Source organism: Trichosurus vulpecula, chromosome 9 (assembly GCF_011100635.1).
Source record: "Trichosurus vulpecula isolate mTriVul1 chromosome 9, mTriVul1.pri, whole genome shotgun sequence".
Taxonomy (NCBI): domain Eukaryota; kingdom Metazoa; phylum Chordata; class Mammalia; order Diprotodontia; family Phalangeridae; genus Trichosurus; species Trichosurus vulpecula.
In genome coordinates this window covers 7,848,750-7,870,365 of record NC_050581.1, presented here as the reverse complement: position 1 = coordinate 7,870,365, position 21,616 = coordinate 7,848,750, and the positions used below count along the sequence as shown (strand labels likewise).

Genomic DNA, 21,616 nt, shown 5'->3' with positions numbered 1-21,616 from the left:
TTTCACATAAAATCCCAAGGTAGAGAAAGCTCTTCATAGATACTTATCTACAAACTGAGTTTTCAGGAGGCTTATTCATTTCTTTAGAATATATGACTTTCTAAGTAGGGCATATTGCCTTGCTGTTTAGTCTAGCCTTCTAAACATTAGTGGTAAGGATGTTGAGCCGAAATAGCAATCAGGAGTATGAGCGTCTACAAATCTACCTCTGAAACAAATGTGTCATGTAAATTGGAAGATCTTCCCATCCATCAATAGGCCCATGTGACCTGCTTAAGTTACACGGAAGCCTGTGGTGGGAGGAGCTTGCTGAAAAACAGAGGTTGGTCAGGTCAGTTAGCGCCAAGGGAGAGAGAGCTAGCTGTGAGTGCTTGCTTGTGGGAAGGCTTTGGGATGGTGGTGCTCCCTGCAGCGATAACGTAGATAAACTTCTTTGTTGCTATGATGGATTTAGCTTTCTGGTGTTGGCATGGGGCTTACTGGTGTTTGAATAAATGTTTTGGTTCTGTCTTCCATATAGAGAGTCTGCTACATTTTTGCGATTTGGAACTACACTGGCATATTCATAGTCACTGTCGGTGCTGTGAACGTTGCATTGGTGATACAAAATTGCATCCTAAAAGGCCTCATAGTTTACCATATAACATTATCTAGGTTTTTTGCTTCTAAAATAAAGTTCATTTTAATTGTACTTGATTTTTTAAGAGATAGAGACCATAAAAATTTAACATAATATTATTAAAAGTTTTCTTAAATTTAGTACTTGTCATATCCCTCAGGACAGAGTGAAATATAATTTAACATTTTTAAAAGGTAGCATTAGATTATTAAAAAGCTAAATTAATGGTTCTGAAGAATATTGAATCCTACAGGAATATGAAATCCTTCCGTGCCTTTGCATATGGGGTCTTCAATATCTGGAAATAACTGATTCCTCCATTTGTTATTACTTTTTCTCTTTTATAATGTCTTTATATCGGCTCATGTGTATAGACATTATATGTCCTTCTACTCTCAAGTAAAGCTGAAGCTCCATGATGGCAGAGATTATTTCCATTTTATTTTTTAATTCCCTGTAACACAATGACTTACATAAATAAAGTGGGGTTGAATTAAAAGAAAAAAAATCTTAGCTTTAAGTAAAAAAATTCAAATTTCTAAGTAGTTTAAATGTAAAGATAGTAAAAACACAGTTACAAGTCAAAGTATCACAAGCATCATTGGTCCAAAGAGACTCTCTCTGGACATACAAATTAAAGTATGGTTTTATTGTATGATCTACAAAAGGAAATATTCTTCTAACAGAAAAAAACGACTAGTTCAAGTACCTGTGACGACAGCCCTTCTCTTTACTTTATCATTCTCTTTACTTATCCCCAGAACACACTTTTTAAAATTCTAAGAAAGTTTGGTGGACGTACCTGGGCCAGTAGAAAACTGCTTGGGTACAGTGAGGTTGTGAATAGGGGGTAGGCAAGAGTAGTAAGGATGGTTTCAGTAGGAGCTGTTTCAAATGAACTGTTAGTGGTGGGTCAGAGGAGTGGGCAAGGTATGAACTAAGACCTACCATATAGGTACTTGAACTAGTCATTTTTTTCTGTTAGGGAAAGATTCTTTTGCCACAGAGGTTACTTTTGGTGAGTGTGAGACACAAAATCTTCACAGACAGACTTCTTAGTGGTGTTATATATGATTGGACATCAGAGTCCCATTTCACTTTGGTCACAGACATAGATGTCCCTCAAGAAACACACAAGATAACATCTTCCTAGTAGCATGCATTATCAAATTTGAAGATGTGTCATTTTAAAAAATTATATTTTTTTGAAATGACAAATTAAAAAAACATTAAAGAGTTAAAAAAATTAGATTTCCAGAAGGGCACTGAGTAATTTTTTTGTTAAAAGAGGCGGTAGGCCAATAAGTTTGGGAACCTCTGCTCTATGGCAATACCTTCTGAGGCCACTCCTTTTCTTTCAGAGCAAATTCATGCTCAGTAGGGGCTGAGAACTTGTCAAAGCTCCCTCATGCCAGATTTCACCACATAATCATTGCCGCTGCATACTTGTAGCACTCTGTTTTTTCAGTCCAAAACTGGTTTATAACCTTTCATTGCATAGTTGTTGCATGGTTCGTCACACTGCTTAAAAAATAAACAGGGTGGCAACGTATTCAACAGTGGCACATGGATATGCATTTATCTCTTGTGCACTGAGAGCCATGAGCCTAGAATTCTCAGTGCTTTTGCACTGTCAGTATCCAATTTTAATATATATTCATGAGTATTCTGTGCATTCTTATCTTGTACCAAAGATTTTTAAGTAATGACAGCACAAATTTAAAAAAAAAACTTCACATAATGGTTGCACCTCACTTTTTGCAAAAATCTGACATAAAATCTGGGATGATTATGTGGTGAAATGCGGTAAGTCTGCCTGACGGAGTGGAGGGAAGTGGAATTACAAAGTATGGACCAGTGGGAAGGATCATAGGAGGGTCACAGCCCCTCAAAAGCCTTTAATCAAACCCTCTCCTTTTACAGATGAGAAAACTAAGGACCAAGACTGAGAATTGCATCCAGTCAAACGGGTGTCAGAGGATGGCTGGTGGAGCAGGCAGACGACATGAACCAGGGACAGCAATCCTGTTTCTTCCTCTTCGCTATACTTACCGCCTGAGGTGCTCTCCCTTTACTCTATGTCTTTTAATGATAATGAACCTTTCCTTCTATGACCAAGGAGGCAGCTGTGCATACTTTGTGGTCAGAGTTGGCCTGGCCCTACGCAGCCCTCAGGCAAGCATTTTCTGCTGGTGCTATAAAGGCCATAACCAGCTCCCTGACTGTTGCCAAACTCTAATCCCCATCATAAGTAATTAGGCCTAGACTACAGAGAAAAACACGACAAGAAGAATAGGGAGGGTTCAGGACAGAAAAACTAGCCCAGGGAGCAGAAACTAAAGCCAGGTATTGGCAAAGCTCCTACTGAACCACCGGGGAAACTCACTGGAGTTAAGTATCAACCAAATGACTTGCTGAACGGAACTATCAATAGTTAAGAACCCCTTCCCCACTCTAAAAGAAAAACAGGAAAAGGGAAGACATCCACAACAGATGATTAGAGGTGGGTGGAGATGGAATGAAGGGAAAATGAGGCAAAAAAAAAATCAAGGACAGACAGATCAAAAGGAGTAAAGGAAAAAAAGAAATGAGTTAAGGAAGGGAAAAAAGAGTAGAGGTACAGGGAATCCAAAGAAAATGAGGTATAACAGAACAGAATAGGAAAAAAAAAATCATAGGTGAGAGGAAAAAATCCCTGAGATGTAAAAAAAAAGAAGAAATCAAAGAAAACTTCAGAAATAATTTACTTATTAAGTTTAACAAGACAAAATAAAAACGAAAAAGAGCAAAAACAAAGAAAAGGAGGAAAAAAAAGGAAAAGAAGCAAAAAAGGGGTGACGTGACCAGATAAAAATGTAAACGTGGAACAAAAGAAAAAGTAAATAAAGTTAAAAAAGATTTAAAAATAAAAAATAAATATATACACATATATACATACAGACACACATATAAGATTAGGACTAAGAAGACAGGAGAAGAAAGATTTTAAAATAGAGTAGTAACAAGAAAAGTCAAGAAGTTTTATAAACCCCACATATATGATCATTAAAACGTTATAATTTTATGTTTTATTCTTACACAGTTCAGTCACCTGTAGGTTGCTGTGCTGAATTTTGTTCTTCCTGTCCTGGCTCATACCCTGTGATGGATATGGCAAATGTGGCCAGTGTAGAAGCAGCAATAGAAATCACCTGACCAGGTAATTCTGTCCCTATAAAATAAACACATTTCTTTAAAAAAAAAAGGAAAGGTTGTTTCAAATTAGAAATACTTTAAATTTATTCCTGTTTTAAATTAAACTTTACATCAAAACAATGGATATTATTAATATGTAAATTCCAATAGAGGGGTTTAAGATTTTACACATCTTCAAAGTATTTATAAATAAGCAAAAAACCCCATCCAGTTAAAATACAATAAAATATGTTTTACTCTATGCGGATCTCACACTAAGATACACCTAAAGGCATCAAGTCTTAATGACAACGCTTTTCTATTACATGTTAGCAGTATTACTTCAGCCCAGATCCCTTCTGGCTCAAAGTCCAGCATGATTTTGACCACAAGGCCAGAAACTACAGCATAACCATCAAAATATAAAGTCCTCACAGAAACTTTTGCACTTAACTGAAAATCAGTATATCAGAAATGGAAGAGAAACCATCCCCCTGCTCCAGGTCCCATTTCGCCACAGTGTTACCTAATTTGTGCCAATGTTACAAAAATTTTACTGTGCTTTTTTTCTTAGCATTCAACCTCATTCCGGCTCCCTTTCCTTTATTCGTTCATTCACCTGATTTATTAGTTACATGCCACATATTAGTACCACCACAGAGTTGTGAAATCTCACTGCAACCAAACCTGATCATAATGTCAAAAAGACTTTGCTAGATTTCTTTTAGTCAATCATCCAATACACATTCCTGTCTAAAGTAAAATTGTAAACAATCTTGCTTCACAACTGACTGAAAGCGACAGAAGATCTCTTGGTTGAAAGGTTTCTCTAGACTATGATTCCAGAAGCACACCAGAATAGCGTCAGATGCCTAACCAGCAGAACAGCATTCTTAGGGCATTCTAATCTAATTCGTTCAATCCACAAACATTGGTTAAGAGCTCACCGTGTACCAGATACTCTCTCCTTCAAGGAACTTACTTTTTAATAGAGAGGCAATAAATAAAGAAATACATACAACATACACAAAGAGGAACTGAGGAATAAAGTCCAAATAAACTCCATTATAAGATAACACACGAATTATCAATAGAGGAAAGGCACTAGAATTAAGGATGATCAGCAAAGGCTTCTTTTAGGAGATGAGATGCCTCCAATTCCATTTGGACTTAATTTGGGGGCACCTATTGTCTAGGTAACTCAGCAGTAATGATGACATTAACGTTTGACTATTTATTTGTGAACATGCTAATGATTGAGGGCCTGTAAATGAAGGGCTAAATGGGAGTATATTCCAACAGAGATTAAATGGCTTGGGGTCTTAAAAGAACAAAAATCATAACGAAGAATAAGGTTTGAGAGATTCAAACATGACCGAGGATATAAACTTCTCTGGGATCTCTGCTGAAAGAATAACGTTGACTTAAGAGGACTTGAAAAGTGTTGTCTAGAGTTGTCTTGGAGGCAGCATACTGTGTTAGAAAAAGAGTTATCAGACTTGGAATCAGGAAGCCCTAGGTTCAAATTCTCCCTCTGACACCTACTACCTGTGTGACCATAGACAAGACCAGGGGGGCCTTCTAAGTCCTTGGGTGAGGCCTTTGAACTGAGTCCAAGTTTTACAGAACAAATACTTTTATTGAAGGGATTTATTCTGTTAAGTTTGGATTCAGTCAAAGGGCAGCACTTGAGGGCCTAGAGGGCCTCATGTCTGTGGGACCTCCTTTCTGTGAGCTTCAGTTTCCTCATCAGTAAGGTAGGGGTGATGCTTATAACGCCCGCCTGTAACAACAATGTTGCTAGCAGCCGCTGTGGTCATGTAAGACCAATAACACCAGCACACAGGAGGGCTGCTAGCACAGGTTCTTTGATCTGCTTTTCTAAAGGAAAGCAACTTTAAAGGGATCAACAATTTGCTTTAATCAAACATACACACACACACACACACACACACACACGGAATGGTATAAAAGTCTTCTAAATTCAGAAAGAAATAAGATGGCAAGGAGAGATGGAGGGAGAGGAGAAGGAAGGGAATTTTGGAGGGGCGGGTAGGTAAAGAAGTAGGAGTGCAAGGTAGCAGGTAGAAGTAAATCAGAGGAGTGAGGAGCAACAGGACAAATAGAGTGAGAAGGATAGTAAGGAAAAATAGGAAGGAGGAAAACACAGAATAAGTAATTGTAACTTAAAATGTGAATGGGCTGAATTTACCCATAAAATGGTAACAGCAGATTAAAAATTTGAATTCAACAATATGTTGCTTTCAGGAAACACTATAAAAATGAGATACATTCAAAGATAAAATAAAGGACAAGAGCAGAACTTATTGGGTAAAAAAAGGAGGCATAGTAATCATGATATCAGACAAAGTTAAAGTTAAAAGAGATTTAATAAAAAATAAAAGAAACTATATTATGGGCCAGCAATATTATTCAATATTGTTTTAGACCATTGAAAATAACTAGACAATATGAGCATATATCTGCCAAAACAGACCCAGGTATTATATGAATATAAACATAAAACACTTCATACTAATAAAGTCAGATCTAAATAAATGTAGTGACATTTATTGTTCATGGGTAGGTAAAGTCAATATAATTTAAAAAATAACAATTTTACCTAACTAATCTATTTATTCAATGTCATCCCAATCAAATTACTAAAAAATTATCTTACTGAGTTAGAAAAAATAATAACAAAGTTCTTTGGAAGAAGAAAAGGTCAAGAACTTCAAAGAAACCAGAGAAAAAAGATGTAAAGGAAATAGATTCAGCAGTATCAGATCTTAAACTATATTAGAAGGTAAGAGCACTGTTGAAGTATAAAATGGATAATTTTGATTATTCTAAGTTAAAATTTTCTTGTCTAAATAAAACCTATGTAGCCAAGAATAGAAGGAACGCAGAAAATTGCAGAAAAAACTTTCATATACACTCTCTCAAATAGGAATGGTACTGGTTTGGAATATTGCTGTGGTGCAGGAAATGAGCAGCTGGTTGATTTAGAAAAACATGGAAAGCCTTGGACTGATGAAGGAAGATACTATCCACCTTCAGAGAAACAGATGACAAGTAGAAATAAGCATAGTATGGTCTCACATATGTATATTAGTGTATGTGTGTATATATGTGTATGTTTATAGATATCTGTGTATACATATATATAGCCATGCTTCACTGTAGCCTTCCTTAGGGTGGAGGAGGGAAAGAGGAAAAAAGTAAAAAGTATACAGCAGAAAACAAAAGAAAACCTACAAGGAAGCAAAGAAAAGCTGGGCAGCTTTGAAAACAATGTACAGTATTTATCATATAGGTTTTCTTGAAATCGAAATTTATTATTTTTAGAGAATCCTCTCTTATATTCTGCTGTGTATATGACAATAGTTTTCTTTTCTCGTTTTGCATCTAAGTTTAAAATAATTAAATAAATTTGCAACAAAAAAAAAATTTGCTGCTTCAATTTGACTATCTAGCCCAATCCCTTGCTCACAGTAGGCCTTTTTTGAATTGTATCTTATATTCTATAATTTTTTTTTCTATATAATTATTTAGGTCAGGACATAGGGTAAATAAAGCATATGGATTTTATGACAACTATTCATTAGTTAAGCATTTTAAAAGTTTATTTCTGATCAAAGATATAAAGAAAGGTACCCTATATATGAAAATATTTATGGCAGTACTTTTTGTAATATTAAGGAATTGGAAATAAAATAGATATGTGTTAACTCAGGCGTGGCTAAACAAATTCATAGTTCATGAATGTAACGGAATATGGCTATTCCATAAAAAAATAATAAATATGAAGACTACAGAGAAGCAGAGAAAGATTTAAATTACTTGATGCAAGGTAAAGTAAGGAGAACAAGAAAAACAATGCCCTTGAAACTGAATACTGTATAATCATAATGATCAAGCTTAGCCCCAGTGATGACTTCCAAGGTCCCTTCTCATTATAGCTCTATGATTCTATGGCCTCTCTTTCCCTTCCTCACTGAATGGGGAGATGGTCAGGGTCAGACTTGGTTGATCTGTTGGTTGGTTTTCATGAAAGGCTTTTCCCCTTTTTCCATCGGCTGCATGGGATGGTTGTCCTTGGGGGAAGGGAATATACTCCCACATAAAAGTGATGTAAACATCAAAGATAGCAATATATTTTAAAACCATAGTTAGCTGCATTCCAAATGGCTTTTTGCCATACGTCTAAGCTCCAAAGTAAGCGTATTTCTGACACCTCACAAATGGTTGCCCTCCCTAGCAAGCACAACTTTTATGAACACAGATAGAATACTTTAGAAAGATAATTCTTTAAACCTAATTTCTCAAGGAACTTGTATCATTACCAATATAAAACTTTTAAAAATATATTTTTGAACAGAAAATGTGGCAAGTTTTTTTTTTTTATTTTACTACAATTTGTTCGGCATTTAATCTCCAGCATACTTCTTGGAATACTACTATTAATAAAATAAAAGTTCTTACCAGAGGAGACTTTTTCATTCTGCTTTTCATAAAGAGTACCCACAGACATGAGAAAAACTATGACCAGGAATACTGGAATCCTCCAGGAGCCAGCCAGAGATGCTGAAAATAAATGGTAAACAAGTCTAAGCCCTCTAAAACAATCAACATAGTGACCTGAAAGGACAGTTACTATATGTGTGTGCTGCGTGTGTATATAATTAAAACATTTAAAATTCTACACCATAGACTAGGTTTTGGAAGGAAAAAAGGTAAAGAGTGTGCTTCTGTGTGAAATACTCTGACCCAGCTCTGGAAATGCATATCCAATCCAGAGCTTTCCCAAGGAGCTGATGCTGACTCTACGAGAGTCTGACTGAGCAAACTCAGAAGAGACTACACCCTAGTACATTTTAATCCCTCAGTGATAAAAAGCCATTCTATATCAGCGCCAAAATGCTAACCATCTGAGTCAAAGCTTCTATTTGTCTCTTCAAATATGGAGCTGCTTGGATCTCCTAGGACTTCGGATGAGCCCATAATACTCTGAATTCCCAGAAAAGGGTGAGGGCATAGATAACAAACTAGAACATTACTCTCTTTAATGTACAGGGTTTAGATACTTAGGGGTTGCCAGGGTCCAGATCTCTGTTTCTCCTCCTCAATCTCCCAAATTCAACATGGTCAAATAAAAAAACCAAAGGGCTACTGGAATAAATTCTCCAAGAAACAAGCAAGAACATGGAAGTCATATTTTGAGGATCATGGGTTGAGAGCAGAAAAGGAACTTACAGGTAGTCTTGAGTACTATTAAAAATCCCTGACCAAAGGTGTCTTACAGAAAAACAGAGAAATGAAATAGTAAAGCAATATATTTTTCTAAAAAATATTTTAAATGCTGACTTTGTTTTTCAATTGTAAAAAACAAGATTCTAAAAACAAACATCTAACAAAATTAAAAGATGAAAAACTGAAAATGTAGCATTTAGAAGTTAAGTTCTCTAAAAATCTAATAGGAGTTTTAATAAATCTAGAAATATTTGCTTTAAATTTACATGGCATACCTCTTGGTATCAAAAACAAATGACCCACCTAAATGGAAAAGTAATATAATCCAGACAGGAATTGAAACTGCTCTCAAGTAGCGTTCAGTACTTGGATTCCACTTGAATAAAACAGCCAACACATAGCCAACTACCAAGGTCCAGATCTTTAGGGATAAATGAACAGAAAATACAAGGTTGAAAACACACGGATATGTAAATAAACACAAACATACCTACATTATACAAAACTTTCAAATATTTGTATTTTAAAACTGCTATTGTAGTAGGTCTCTACTATACATATTAGGTCGTTAAGATGAAGAAAGTAGTTTTAAGAAAGGTTCTTACATCTCATTTAAAAAAAAAGAAAAAAGTCACCCTTTTGGTTGAAAATTATCAGATGTTTAAAAATGTAAATTCTGGGGTGTAAAAAACCCTTAGGGTTTTTCTTACCTTAGTTTTAGTTTAAAATCTGTTAATATTAGAAGATGATTCACAAGTAGCAATCCTAAGTTCTAATTGGGTATTATTAGAAACACTATCTTTCACAGGACATGTTCTACATAAGAAGCCTAATATGGGCTTCCTAGGTTTCTCTACAGATTTGTCAATCAAGAAAACCACTCTATCCAGGGAAACAGTGTTCATGAAATTTAGAAGATCTTATTAAAACACAAAATGAGAATGCATGTAAAGTGTACTGCAAATCTGAAAGCACTATAAAATAAAATTAATTATTACAAAAAAGGAGAAGGCACGTATCAGAACCTTGGGGTAAACCCAGAGCAAGCAGGCAGGATATGGATGATGATAAAGCAAAGGTGGTTGAAGAGTGTCAAGATAAGCAGTAATAGTCACACAGTAACTCAGAGGAGAGAAGGGTCAGCAGTATCTAATATATTGCAGAGAAGTCAAAAAAGGATGATGACTGAGAAGAGCCCACTGGATTTTCACAAGTAAGAGTTAACTGATAATTTTGGAAGGCACAGTTTCACTTCAGTGACTTGAAGTCAGAAGTCACATTGCAAAACAATGATAACTTAGCGAAAGTAAAGAAGTGGAAGTAATAAGGGTAGATTTTTTTTCTATAAATTTGGTTATGAAAAGGAGATAAAGTACAGGCCACTAATTTGCAGGAATAGTAGGGTTAAGTGATGATCTTTTCAGGATGGGGGAGACCTGGGCTTATTCATAGATAGCAGGAAATGAATCAGTAGGCAGGGAGAGATGGAAGGCAAGAGAGGGGGGTAGGGGAAGGATTTTTGTGTGTAGAGGCAATGTGCCAGACAACGTGGGAGTGAATGAAAATAGCATCAAGGGTACCTTTAGAGGGTCTGGTATGGCTATAATGTTCTGGCTCACTACTGTTGGAAGCTATGGATTGATGGTCCATTAGGAAAATTCAACCAAAAAAAATCACAAAAAGCTAAGTTGAGTTAAACGATCACAATTGCAGTAGAAAAACTATGATTCCTGTGAAAATAGTGGGTGATAGACAGAATATGAAACCACATTTTAAATCAGGACAAAACAATACATTTCACCTATTTTTATGGATGTAATTAACAAGAGGCTTTCTGTGCTGTCCGGTGTAATAATTACTCATCCATCTGTTAGACTCGCAGTCCTCAAACTTTTGGTCTCAGGACCCATCTACACTTAAAAATTACTGACAACCCCAAACAGCTTGTGTTTATGTGAGTTATAGCTATCGATATTTATCAATATTAGAAATTAAAACTGATAAAATATTAAATTATCTATTCCATTAAAGTAACAATAATAAACTCATTACAGGTTAACACAAATACATGTTTATAAAAAATTACATTTTCAAAAATAAAAAAAATTTAGTGAGAACAGCATTGGTTTATATATTTTTGCAGATCTCTTTAATGTCTGGCTAACTAGAAGACACCTGGATTCATGTATATGCTACTGCAATCTGTTGCAATATGTTGGTATGATTGAAGCATACGAAAAATAATCTGGCCTCATAGGTAAGAAGGTGGACAAGGAAGGAATATTTTTAATAGGCAAATAATGTTTAGTATTATTAAGAAAATAGTTTTGATCCCGAAGATCCCCTGAAAGGATCCTGGGGACTCCCACGAGTTTACAGACTACACTTTGAGAACCACTGCTTTAGAAAGATGTTATAGACCAGGTTGAAAGTAAGATGAAAACAGAAAGAAGTGATCTAGAGTAAGAAGACCTACATTGGAATTCTCAATCTGATACCAGCTCTGTGTCACCTTGAGAAAGTCACCTAATCTTTTATCTCAGTTTCCTCATTTATAAAATAGAGATACTGCTTGAATTACTTACCAAATGGTGCTGTTGTGAAGGGGGTAGGGTGGGGAACAATTATAAAATTACAAGTTGTTTTCCTGGGAAAGGTCTCCTTTAACTATATGCCACTAGATTGAAACCAGGTGGATTTAACAATTCTGTTCCTATGGAGAAAACTAGCAGCCCTATCTCTTAGTTTGATTAAAAATCGCCACCCCCAAAGGTCAAAAAAGTCCCAATTCTTAGCAAGATTTGTTCATATCCTTAAGGTTCACTGAACTGAATTAACTGGATTCAGTTAAAGTCACATAAAGACAAGCCCAAACCTTTGTTACAAACAATTTGCCTATTTGAAAATTTGGATTATTAAGTCCATTGGGCTTGGAGCTCAGTTGTCAAAGAAGATAAGGTTTTGTAGATCTGGGAACATTGCTGAAATTGTATAGACTTCTACAAGTGATTTTACAAGCACTGCGAGAATCCTTACATGATTTGTATGTTCTAGGGCCTTCCCTGATTGACATCCAGTGAGAGAACATTCTTGACGTATTATTTATTTAGATCCTGTCCTAACTAGTAAGCCTTAGTCTTTGTCACCTAAGGCAGCCTAGGAGACACAGTGGAGACAACAGGGAAGAGAACAACAGGAAGATCTGATTTCAAATTCAGCCTCAGACACTTATAAGCTGTGTTACCTTGGGCAAATCACTTGTTTACCTCAGTTTCCTCAAAATGCAGATAACAGCACCTACCTCCCTGGATTGTTGCAAAGATCAAATGAGAAAATATGTGTAAGACATAAATGCTAGCTATCATTATTATTATGACATATCATTATAGTTCTCTAGTTACCTCAATTAACTACTGCAATATTGTTTATTCAAGATGAAATAAAAAGAGAAACCCTCTACTCTTTATCATGTACAAGTGACAACTGAAGCCCAAGGAATAGATGAGATTGCTCAGGGAGAATAAACAGAAAGAGAAGGACAAAGACAAAAATCCCTGGGGCTTTCTGTACTCCGGGGGCCAACAGAGATAAAGGAGCCAGCAAAGGAGACAAAAGGAAAAATCATACAGCTAGAAAAAGAACTGTAAGAGGGCAACATCATAGGAACCAAGAAAGAAAGAATAGCAGTGGTGTCAAATTCAAACAGAAACAGGGACCACTAAGCCTACATAGGACACTTGAGGCTGCATATGCAGCTGGACTTGGAAAACCACAAATTAACATTATCTACCCTACTGTATTTGTATTATTTTGTTAAATATTTTCCAATTACATTTTAATTTGGTTCCTGCCATATTCAAGAGTGTGGGTCTGGGCTGAGTGTTTGACACATCCGGTCCAAAGGAGCACAAAGTAGAAAGATCAAAGAGGAGGAGATTTAAAACCAGCAATAAGGAAGTCATTCTCCCTATGGCAGCCAGATTGCAAGAAGTGGAGAAGTGTATGGGAGAAAGAGATCTGGAAGTCCCCTTTACTCAAGAATGGAACAGATTAGAGAAATGGGCTGCCATACACCAGTAGCTGCCTCCAAACTTTTTAACTGCATGCCTCTTGATAAAACTTTAAGCACATATTTGAATATATGTATACTTTTAATAAATTAGATACATGTTCTATTGTGCTGATTATGCACACTAGAAAACTTACACAAAATAGAAATTTAATAAAGGTGAACTAAAGATAAATATTTGATCCTCGAGTCAATGGAGAACTATTGGGGAGTGATATGGTCAGACCCATGCTTCAGGAAATTCATTTTGGAAGCTGTGAAGAAAATGGATGGAAGAAAAGAGAGACTGGAGGCAATGAGGAAGCTACTGAGATAGTCCAGATGAGAGGTGCTAGAGAGAGGAGAAGGGGACAGATGTGAGAGACACTGAGGAGGTAAAAATGACCAAATCTGCTAACTGACTGTATGTGTGGGGTGAGGGAGTGTATCTGTCATTAAGGTGGGACTTTTTTACTGTTTTCTCTTTTGGAGCAGGGAGGTAATCAAGTGCCCTTGATGAGTCCGGCCTTTGTTTCTTTGATTAAATCAGGAGTCTTTGATGACCTGCTTACCTCAAGGGAAAACCTAGTTTATATGGGTTTGAGTCACATTTGTGACACCAGAAGCTTTTAGGTCACATGGGTTTGAGTCACATGTTGTGAGGTCCTCTGACCCTGAACAGGGTATATAAACTCAGAGGTTGGTATTTTTCCTTGGGGGCTGTCACTCACTAGAAGAGTTTTTTGTGACTTGAAGAGACTGGGGGCAGCCATTGATAAGAGATCTCCGGCTTGTAAACCCAGATGTTGATGCTTCCCGGGTAACTATGGATTGTGATTTTAATCAGACAAGGTCTGTCTGTTGATGTTTGTAATTTCTATTTGTATTTGCTCTGAAGTTCAGGGTGCTGACTTTTCCTTCTGAACTAAATGAGTTATATATGTGTATGTCTAATTAAAGTGAGATCGTTAACCTCTTAAAGTTACTTTCCTTAGTAAAGCAGATCAAAGAACCTGTGCTGGCAGCCCTTCTGCGTGCTGTTGTTACTAGCCTTACACAGTCACTAGTGGCAAGCCACATTGTTACAGGGAGTGAGCTGAGGATGACATCCAGGTAAAGAACCTGGATGACTGGAGGGATAACAGTGCTCTCCACAGTAACAAGGGCATTCTACACAAGAGTAGTTTTGGGGGTAAAGATAATTTAATGAGATCTGTGATCACTGTAAATCACTGTCCTCCCAAGCCTGCTTGTTCTATGACTCACTGTCTCAACTAAAACGAAAGGGGGAGGGGAGGACCTTACTACCCACAGCCTTGGAATGCCAGCCTACTCACCAAGGGATGCCTGCCTCAAGTAACCAAAATGGTAGAGTGCAAGGAAGCTGGGGGCCATATGATGAGCAGTTTTACATACATACTACTGTGAGTACCTGAACTGAGTTTAGCTATAATTATGCTGAGGACCTAGCATTGGGTACAGCCATGGGGGGCCAGTGGCGTGAAGAGGCTGAGTGGCAGAAGTATTTAGACAGTAATGGACTAAAGCAGGGATGAAGCTGTGTTGGTGATGGGCTCACAACTAGCCATCGTGCAGAGAGCAGAGTCTTCCCACATTCCAATTGGCTGATCATACACAACACTTGGGGTTATGCAAAGGACCCCATTTTGGAGACCACTGGTATAGCCCCAGGAATAAAGGAGTATCCTGAGAATCCCATAAACTGACAGCTCAACTCTTACTTCATAAGTCACCTAGAAACTGGCAGCTGCTAACTTCCAACGACCTACACCTCATCATAGAAAGTGGCAGATTTATATTAATCTTTCAAGACACATTGGAGAAAGAGTAGTGATAAGAGACTCATAAAGTTATATTGTTTACATTCCTTTATGGGGGGATGTTACATGTAATTCCTAAGAACTTTATCATTATTAGGGCAGTTAATAGGAGTTTACATTGACCAAGGGCATGGGTATGAGTCAATTTTGTGAAAATGATCTCCAAAAAAAAATGAAGGAGAATGTACTGGGAGAAGAGGGAAGGAAGAGGTAGAATGAGGAAAATTTTCTCATGTAAAAGAGATGTGCAAAGAAGAGCTTTTACAAGAAAGAGAAAATAAGGGAAAGGGATGGGCAATGCTCAAACCATACTCTCATAGGAATTTGTTCAAAGAAAGAAGACTCTATTTACACACTAAGTTGCATTTAGAAATGTAACTTACCCAACAGAGAAATAGGAGGGGAAGGGAATGAGAGAAAGCAGGGGATGATAAAAGAGAAGGCAAATTAAGGGAGGCAGTGGTTAGAAGCAAAATAGATTTTTGAAGATGGACAAGATAGGGAGACAGGGAGAGAGAGAAACAGAAGATAACAGGATGGAGGGAAATACGCAATTAGTAATCATAACTGTGAACATGAGTGGGATGAGTTCATCCATAAAACAGAAAGAGATAGCAGAATGCATTAGAAACCAGAATCCAACAATATGTTGTTTACACACTTGAAACAGACAGACACATGCAGAGTTAAAATAAAGGTCTGGAACAAAATTTAATATGCTTTAGCTAAAGTAAAAAAGGGAAGAACAGCAATCATGACCTCAGACAAAGAAAAAGTAAAAATAGACCTAATTAAAAGTGATGATCAGGGAAACTACATGATGCTAAAAAGGAAGTAATAGCAAAAATATTTGCAGCAAGTTTCTCTGATAAATGCCTCATTTCTCAGATATACAGGGAACTGAGTCAAATTTATAAAAATAAGAGCCATTCCTCAATTGATAAAGGGTCAAGGGATATGAACTGGCAGTTTCAGAAGGAGAAATCAAAGCTATCTACAGTCATATGAAAAAATGCTCTAATTCACTACTCCTTAGAGAAAGGTAAATTAAAACAACTCTGAGGTACTACCTCACAACTATCACATGTGGCAAATGCTGGAGGGGATGAGGGAAAAACAGGTACGTTAACGAACTGCTAGTTGAGCAGTGAAATGGCAAAACCATTCTGGAGAACAATTTGGAACCACATCCAAAGGACTATAAAACTGTGCATATGCTTTGACCCAGAAATACCGCTACTATGTTTGTATCCTAAAGAGATCAAAGAAAAAGGAAAAAGACCTATATGGACAAAAATGTTTGTGGCAGCTCTTTGTGGGGTGGCAAAGAACTGGAAATCAAGAGGATGTCAATCAACTGGGAGATGGCTGAACAAGTTGTGGCCTATGATTGTGATGGAGTATTATTGTGTTATAAGAAATGAGAAGCCCATATGTACAAGAATATTTACCCATATGTACAAGAATATTTATAGCAGCTCTCTTTGTGGTAGCCAAGAATTGGAAAGCAAAGGGATGCCCATCAATTGGGGAATGGCTGAACAAGCTGTGGTATATGAAGGTGATGGAATACTATTGTGCCATAAGAAATGGGGATGATGCAGACTTCATAACAACCTGGAAAAACCTACACGACATAATGCTGAGTGAGCGGAGCAGAGCCAGGAGAACGTTGTGCACAGCCACAGATATGTGGATTCCGTGAGGACCAACCCTGACATATTGCGCTTCTCTCAGCAACCTAAAGGGGCAAGGACAACTCCAGGGGACTCACGATGGAGAATGCTATCTTCATTCAGAGAAAGAACTGCGAAGTTTGAATACAGACTGAGGCACACTACATGCTCGCCTTTTCTGCTTTTCTTTTGTTTTTGGTTTTGGGAGTTTTTTTTTGTTTTGTTTTGTTTTTTGGTTCTGTTTCTTCTTTCTCATGATTCATTCCATTGGTCAAAATTCTTCTCCACGACTTGACTAGAGCATAAATTAATTCAATGCGAAGTTATACATGGACAGTTATATGAGACTTCATGCCGTCTTGGGGAGGGAGGGGGGAGGGAGGGGAGAAAAACTGGAACTCAAAACTATGTAGAACCGTGTGTGGTAAACTAAAAATAAATAAAGGAAAAAAAAAATAAAATAGAAAAAAAAAAAAAGAAATGAGAAGGCAGGTGGTTTCAGAAAACCCCAGCAAGAACTACATGAACTAATGCAGAGTGAAGTGAGAAGAACTGGGATATCACTGTGCACAGGAACAGCAACGTTATAACGATGAGCAACTGCAAAAAACTCGGCTGCTCTGATTAATACAACGATGCGAGACAATTTCAAAGCATTCACGATGAAAAGACGCCATCGACCGCCAGAGAGAGAACCGATGAATTCTGAGCGCAAACTGAAGTACAATTTTCTTATTTTATTTTTCTTGCTTTTTGGGGGGAAATACGGAAGGGGAATGTGTTTTACATGATTTCACATATATAATCGACATCCTATTGCTTGTCTTCTCACCGAGCATGGGAGGGAGGCAGAGAATTTGAAACTCAAAATTTAAAAACAAAAGAATGCTAAAATTAAATTAAAATTAAATTAATTAAATTAAAATTATTTTTTTCTAAAGTAAGAGGTCTTTAAAAAGTGATCAAAAAGTTCTGGGGAGAAAGTGAACTTGTACACAGACAAAACCTCCAGGGTGGACTATCAAAACTAAATGAAAAAGGACTCTGTGGTAGAGAACAACAGGATTAGGGCACAAGAAAGATAAAAAATCCTGATGTTCGAAGTTTGATTAAAATTTAGCTACCTAGCTTTGCCTTTAGTTCTAATGTATTTACCCACCATCTACCTCCAAGTTTCACTCAGCTTACCCTGGCCATCCAAAGCAGTGGACCTATCAGATCTCCTAGTGTTTCTAGTTCTCATCTCACTCACAAATAGTATCTCAAGCTTGGTTCTTTTGAGACCTTGAGTACCTTTGATGAAAATCTGCATACTGACTTATTTCTAGTTTCTCCTACGAACACCTCACTAATGCCTCTATCCGGGTCTCTACCTAACTCCCCTTCGGGATACTGACATTGATGGTTTAGCTGGGAAATCTGTTCATCCCCCCCCACCCCCATCCACTCTTATTCAGTGACCTCATTTCAAGAGAGATGTATACATAGGTTTGCTACTTAAAACAAGAGGAATACACTCAAGAATTCATATACAAGGAGGAAAGGGCTTGTTCGCACAACCTTTCTTGAGTAGGTCTTTTCTACTAAGTGTCTGATACTACTCATATGAACACTCTCATCTTCTACTAAACATTCACGCATGTATTAGATTTATTTTTACAATGGTATAGAAGCATCTGTGTTATCTTTTCTGTTATTTCTAGGTTTGGCATCATTCACTAGATAACCACTTCTTGAGACCAGAGGCAGGGCTTCTAAATAAATTGTACATAGTTATCTTCCTTACAAACACTATGGTCAGTCTGCCACAGGAACTGTTTTTCTGCCCATTTTCTCTCATACCTAATTCCAAATGCTAAGAACTTTTATTAGATATTATATGGTGGTGTTCCAGACCATTGCACAGAAAATAAAGACCCTTACAATCCAAGTTTATTAAGTCCTCCCCTCCAACTCCAGGTCTCCACCAACATCTCAGAAGCACAAATTTACTTAATAATTTAGTACTGGATATGCGAAAGGGTATAGGAATTTGGAAAGAATCTAGGATGTTGTTAAAGGTTAGTGTCATCATTGGCTTTTGTTTCCTAGAAGTAGGGAGAAGGCAAAAAAAATCTAGTTTATGAAGGGTTTTCTGTACTGACAATTTATTTCAGAATTTCTCTGCAAAAAGAACTTTAATCGCTTGACTTTCAGATTATGTTAAGAGTGGATATATTTTGAAACCTTCTCCCGGGAGGCAGTTACTCATGGCAAGTTTTAAAACACAATGTAACTCTTAAGGTTTTTTATATTTGTTGTTCAGTTGCAACCAATTCTTCATGACCCTATTTGGGGTTTTCTTGGCAAAGACACTGGAGTGGTTTGCCGTTTTCCTCTCCAGCTCATTTTACAGATGAAGAAATGGAGGCAGATAAGTGACCTGCCCAGGGTCACACGGCTACTAAGTATCTGAGGCCAAATTTGAACTCAGATCTTCCTGACTTCAGGCCTCGTGCTCTATCCATTGCACCACCTGGCTGCCCAAACTCTTAAGTATTAACTAATTTATTTAATGAATGTTCTCAATTCATAAATTTCATTCTGTGTCTAAATGACCTGCGGAATATGTGATTAAAAAAAATTCCAAGGAGATTTAGGCAAGATTAAAGAATTTTGTCAGACACCCGTGGGAAATCCTCCTCCATCATACATTCAACAGTCATTCTTAAATGATGTTAATGCTTACGTCCCTCTCCCAACTTTCTCATCTCTACCTCTTGGGATTCCTGACTGCCTCAAAGGTATAGCTCAGGTATCGCCTCCTATACCCAGAGGTAACTACTGCACTCTGTATGGACTTCCTAGTTACTAATTCTTTGTTCTCGGCACCTCCACCCCCAACACCCTTTCCCGGTAGAACGGAAACTCCTTTTAAGAAGAGGCTGTTAAGTTTTGTCTTTGTATCCCCTGAGTGCCTGGAATATACTCGATGAAAGGACTAGGGGGAAGAGGAATAAGTAAAACGATCACCATCAAGGCAAACGAATGGGAAGAGGAAAACCTGGGCCAAGATCGCCAGGTTCACCCCGAGATCCGAGATCATCCTCGCAGCAGATCCAAGATCTCGTGCCCCACAGGGCCTCAGAGCCACAAAACCCAAACCCCTCATTTTACAGAGGCCCAAGGAGGCTAAGGAGCCCACCCAAAGTCTCTGAGGCAGTTTAACTTATTTAATATTTGTATCCATGATTCAGATTTACCCGTGCTAAAGGCTGAGGAGGACAGAAAAGCCATCTAGACAGGCTGGGCAGGGGCGGGGAATCTGCAGCCCCACGCGTGTGTCCTTTGACACAGTCCAAGTTCTACAGAACACACCCTCTCATTGGGGAGATTTGTCCTGAGAGGTCTGGATTGGGTCAGAGGGCCGCACTTGAGGACCAGGGCTCCTGGTCGAACCTAACAGATGAAATTCAATGGGTTCATTTAAATTCTTGCGCTTGGGTACCAAAAAAGAGAAGGAGAAAAGTAAAAAAAAAAACCCCAAACCTCACAAATGAAGACGGGGGAGGTTGGACTGCGATTGTTCCGACAGCCGTCCCCAAACACCCAAAGGGCTGTCACGCAGAGGAGGAATCAGGGTTTTTTCGGCCCCGAGCAGAGCAACATGTGGGAGTTCAAAAGAAGCAAATTTAGGTTCAAAGTTGGGGCGGGGGGTGGTGCTTTCCCAAGAATTAGAACTGTTCAAAAGCGGAAGAGGCGGTCCGAAGAAGTGAGTTCTAATCCGACATCGGACCCTAGCAAGTCAGACCCCGCCTGCCTCAGTCTCCAAAATGTGGATAAGAGGCTAATAGGACCATAACCTTCCGGGGTTGTTGTGATGATCGAACGAGCTCGCACGCGTCAAGGCGCTCTGCAGCCCTCAGTGCTATCTATCACTGTAAATCGGCCTTCCTCTGGCATCTTAAGCATGTTTTTGGAGACGGGCAGGGGGCTGCCAAACAGGTCCAAAAGGTCTCGACGAAGCGCCCCAACAGGGCCGCGGGTCCCCAGGAAGGGGGCTCGCTCGGGGCGCGGGGGGAGGCGGGGCTGGGGACGGGACTGGGGCCCCCGGCGCTCACTCACCCACAGGGTGTTGAAGTAGTCCAGCCCCTGGCGGATGAGGGCGCACGCGTAGGCCAGCAGCACCTGCACGCCCAGGTAGCTGCCCAGGTGGTAGAGGGCGTAGAGCAGCGGCGCGCCCGCGCCCAGCAGCAGCAGCAGGCGGCGGCGCCGCAGCACCTGCTCGCCCAGGGCCTCCACGCCGTAGTTGGCGAAGCAGAGCGGCAGCAGCAGCGCGGCCAGCACGATGGGCGTGTGCGCTCGGTGCAGGCGGCGCAGCCAGCGGCGGCCCAGGCGCGTCAGCGAGCTCTTGAAGGGGTGCAGGAAGGTGCCGCACAGCACGGCCCACAGCAGCGGCCGCAGGAAGGCCTCGAGGATGAAATACACGAGCACGGCGGCGCCGCAGCACAGGCACACGAACAGCACGGCGCCCGTGTTGTAGAAGGCCTGCTTGATGGGCTTGTCGAAGCGCAGCGCCAGCCCCACCGGCGGGACCCCGCCCCCCGCCTCCCCGGGTGCGGGGCCCCCGCCGGGACCCTCCCGCAGCGGCAGCGGCGGCGTATCCCGGGCCGCGGCCCGTCCGCACACGCCCCCGGGGGCCGGAGCCGCCGCCGCCCCCGCCCCGGCCGAGCGATCCTGCCCCGGCGGCGACGGCGGCTGGGCAGGACTGGAGGAGCCGGAGGTGGCCTCGTCCGCAGCGCCTAGGCTGTCAGCCATGGTGGCGCCGCCTCGCTCGCCGGCGGGGGAGCTCCGGGGAGGGCGCAGGAAACGGTATTGGCCCGACCACTGGGGGCGCGGGGCTTCATGGGACTTGTAGTTCTCCTGGCGCTCGGATTCCAGAGTGGGCGGGAGCGAAGCCACACCTCCCGAGAGGCACCCGGGACCGTGAACCTTTGCCCTTGGGGCTCCTTACCCTCCTGCCCGC

The 21,616-nt window shown here is 39.6% G+C and overlaps 1 protein-coding gene across 2 annotated transcripts in view; it reads right to left on the bottom strand.

Moving 5' to 3' along the window:
* The window catches only part of TMEM245 (transmembrane protein 245), a 101,640-nt gene extending 80,232 nt beyond the window's left edge, over positions 1 to 21,408 (bottom strand). For both annotated transcript variants that reach the window (XM_036737752.1, XM_036737753.1), the window contains exons 1-4: positions 20,716 to 21,408; positions 9,350 to 9,467; positions 8,279 to 8,380; positions 3,711 to 3,830 (exon numbers count right to left, since the gene is read on the bottom strand). In XM_036737752.1, coding sequence (XP_036593647.1) covers positions 3,711 to 3,830; positions 8,279 to 8,380; positions 9,350 to 9,467; positions 20,716 to 21,408 — 1,033 coding nt within the window. The remainder of the gene's footprint in view (positions 1 to 3,710; positions 3,831 to 8,278; positions 8,381 to 9,349; positions 9,468 to 20,715) is intronic.
* Between the last annotated feature and the right edge of the window lie 208 nt (positions 21,409 to 21,616).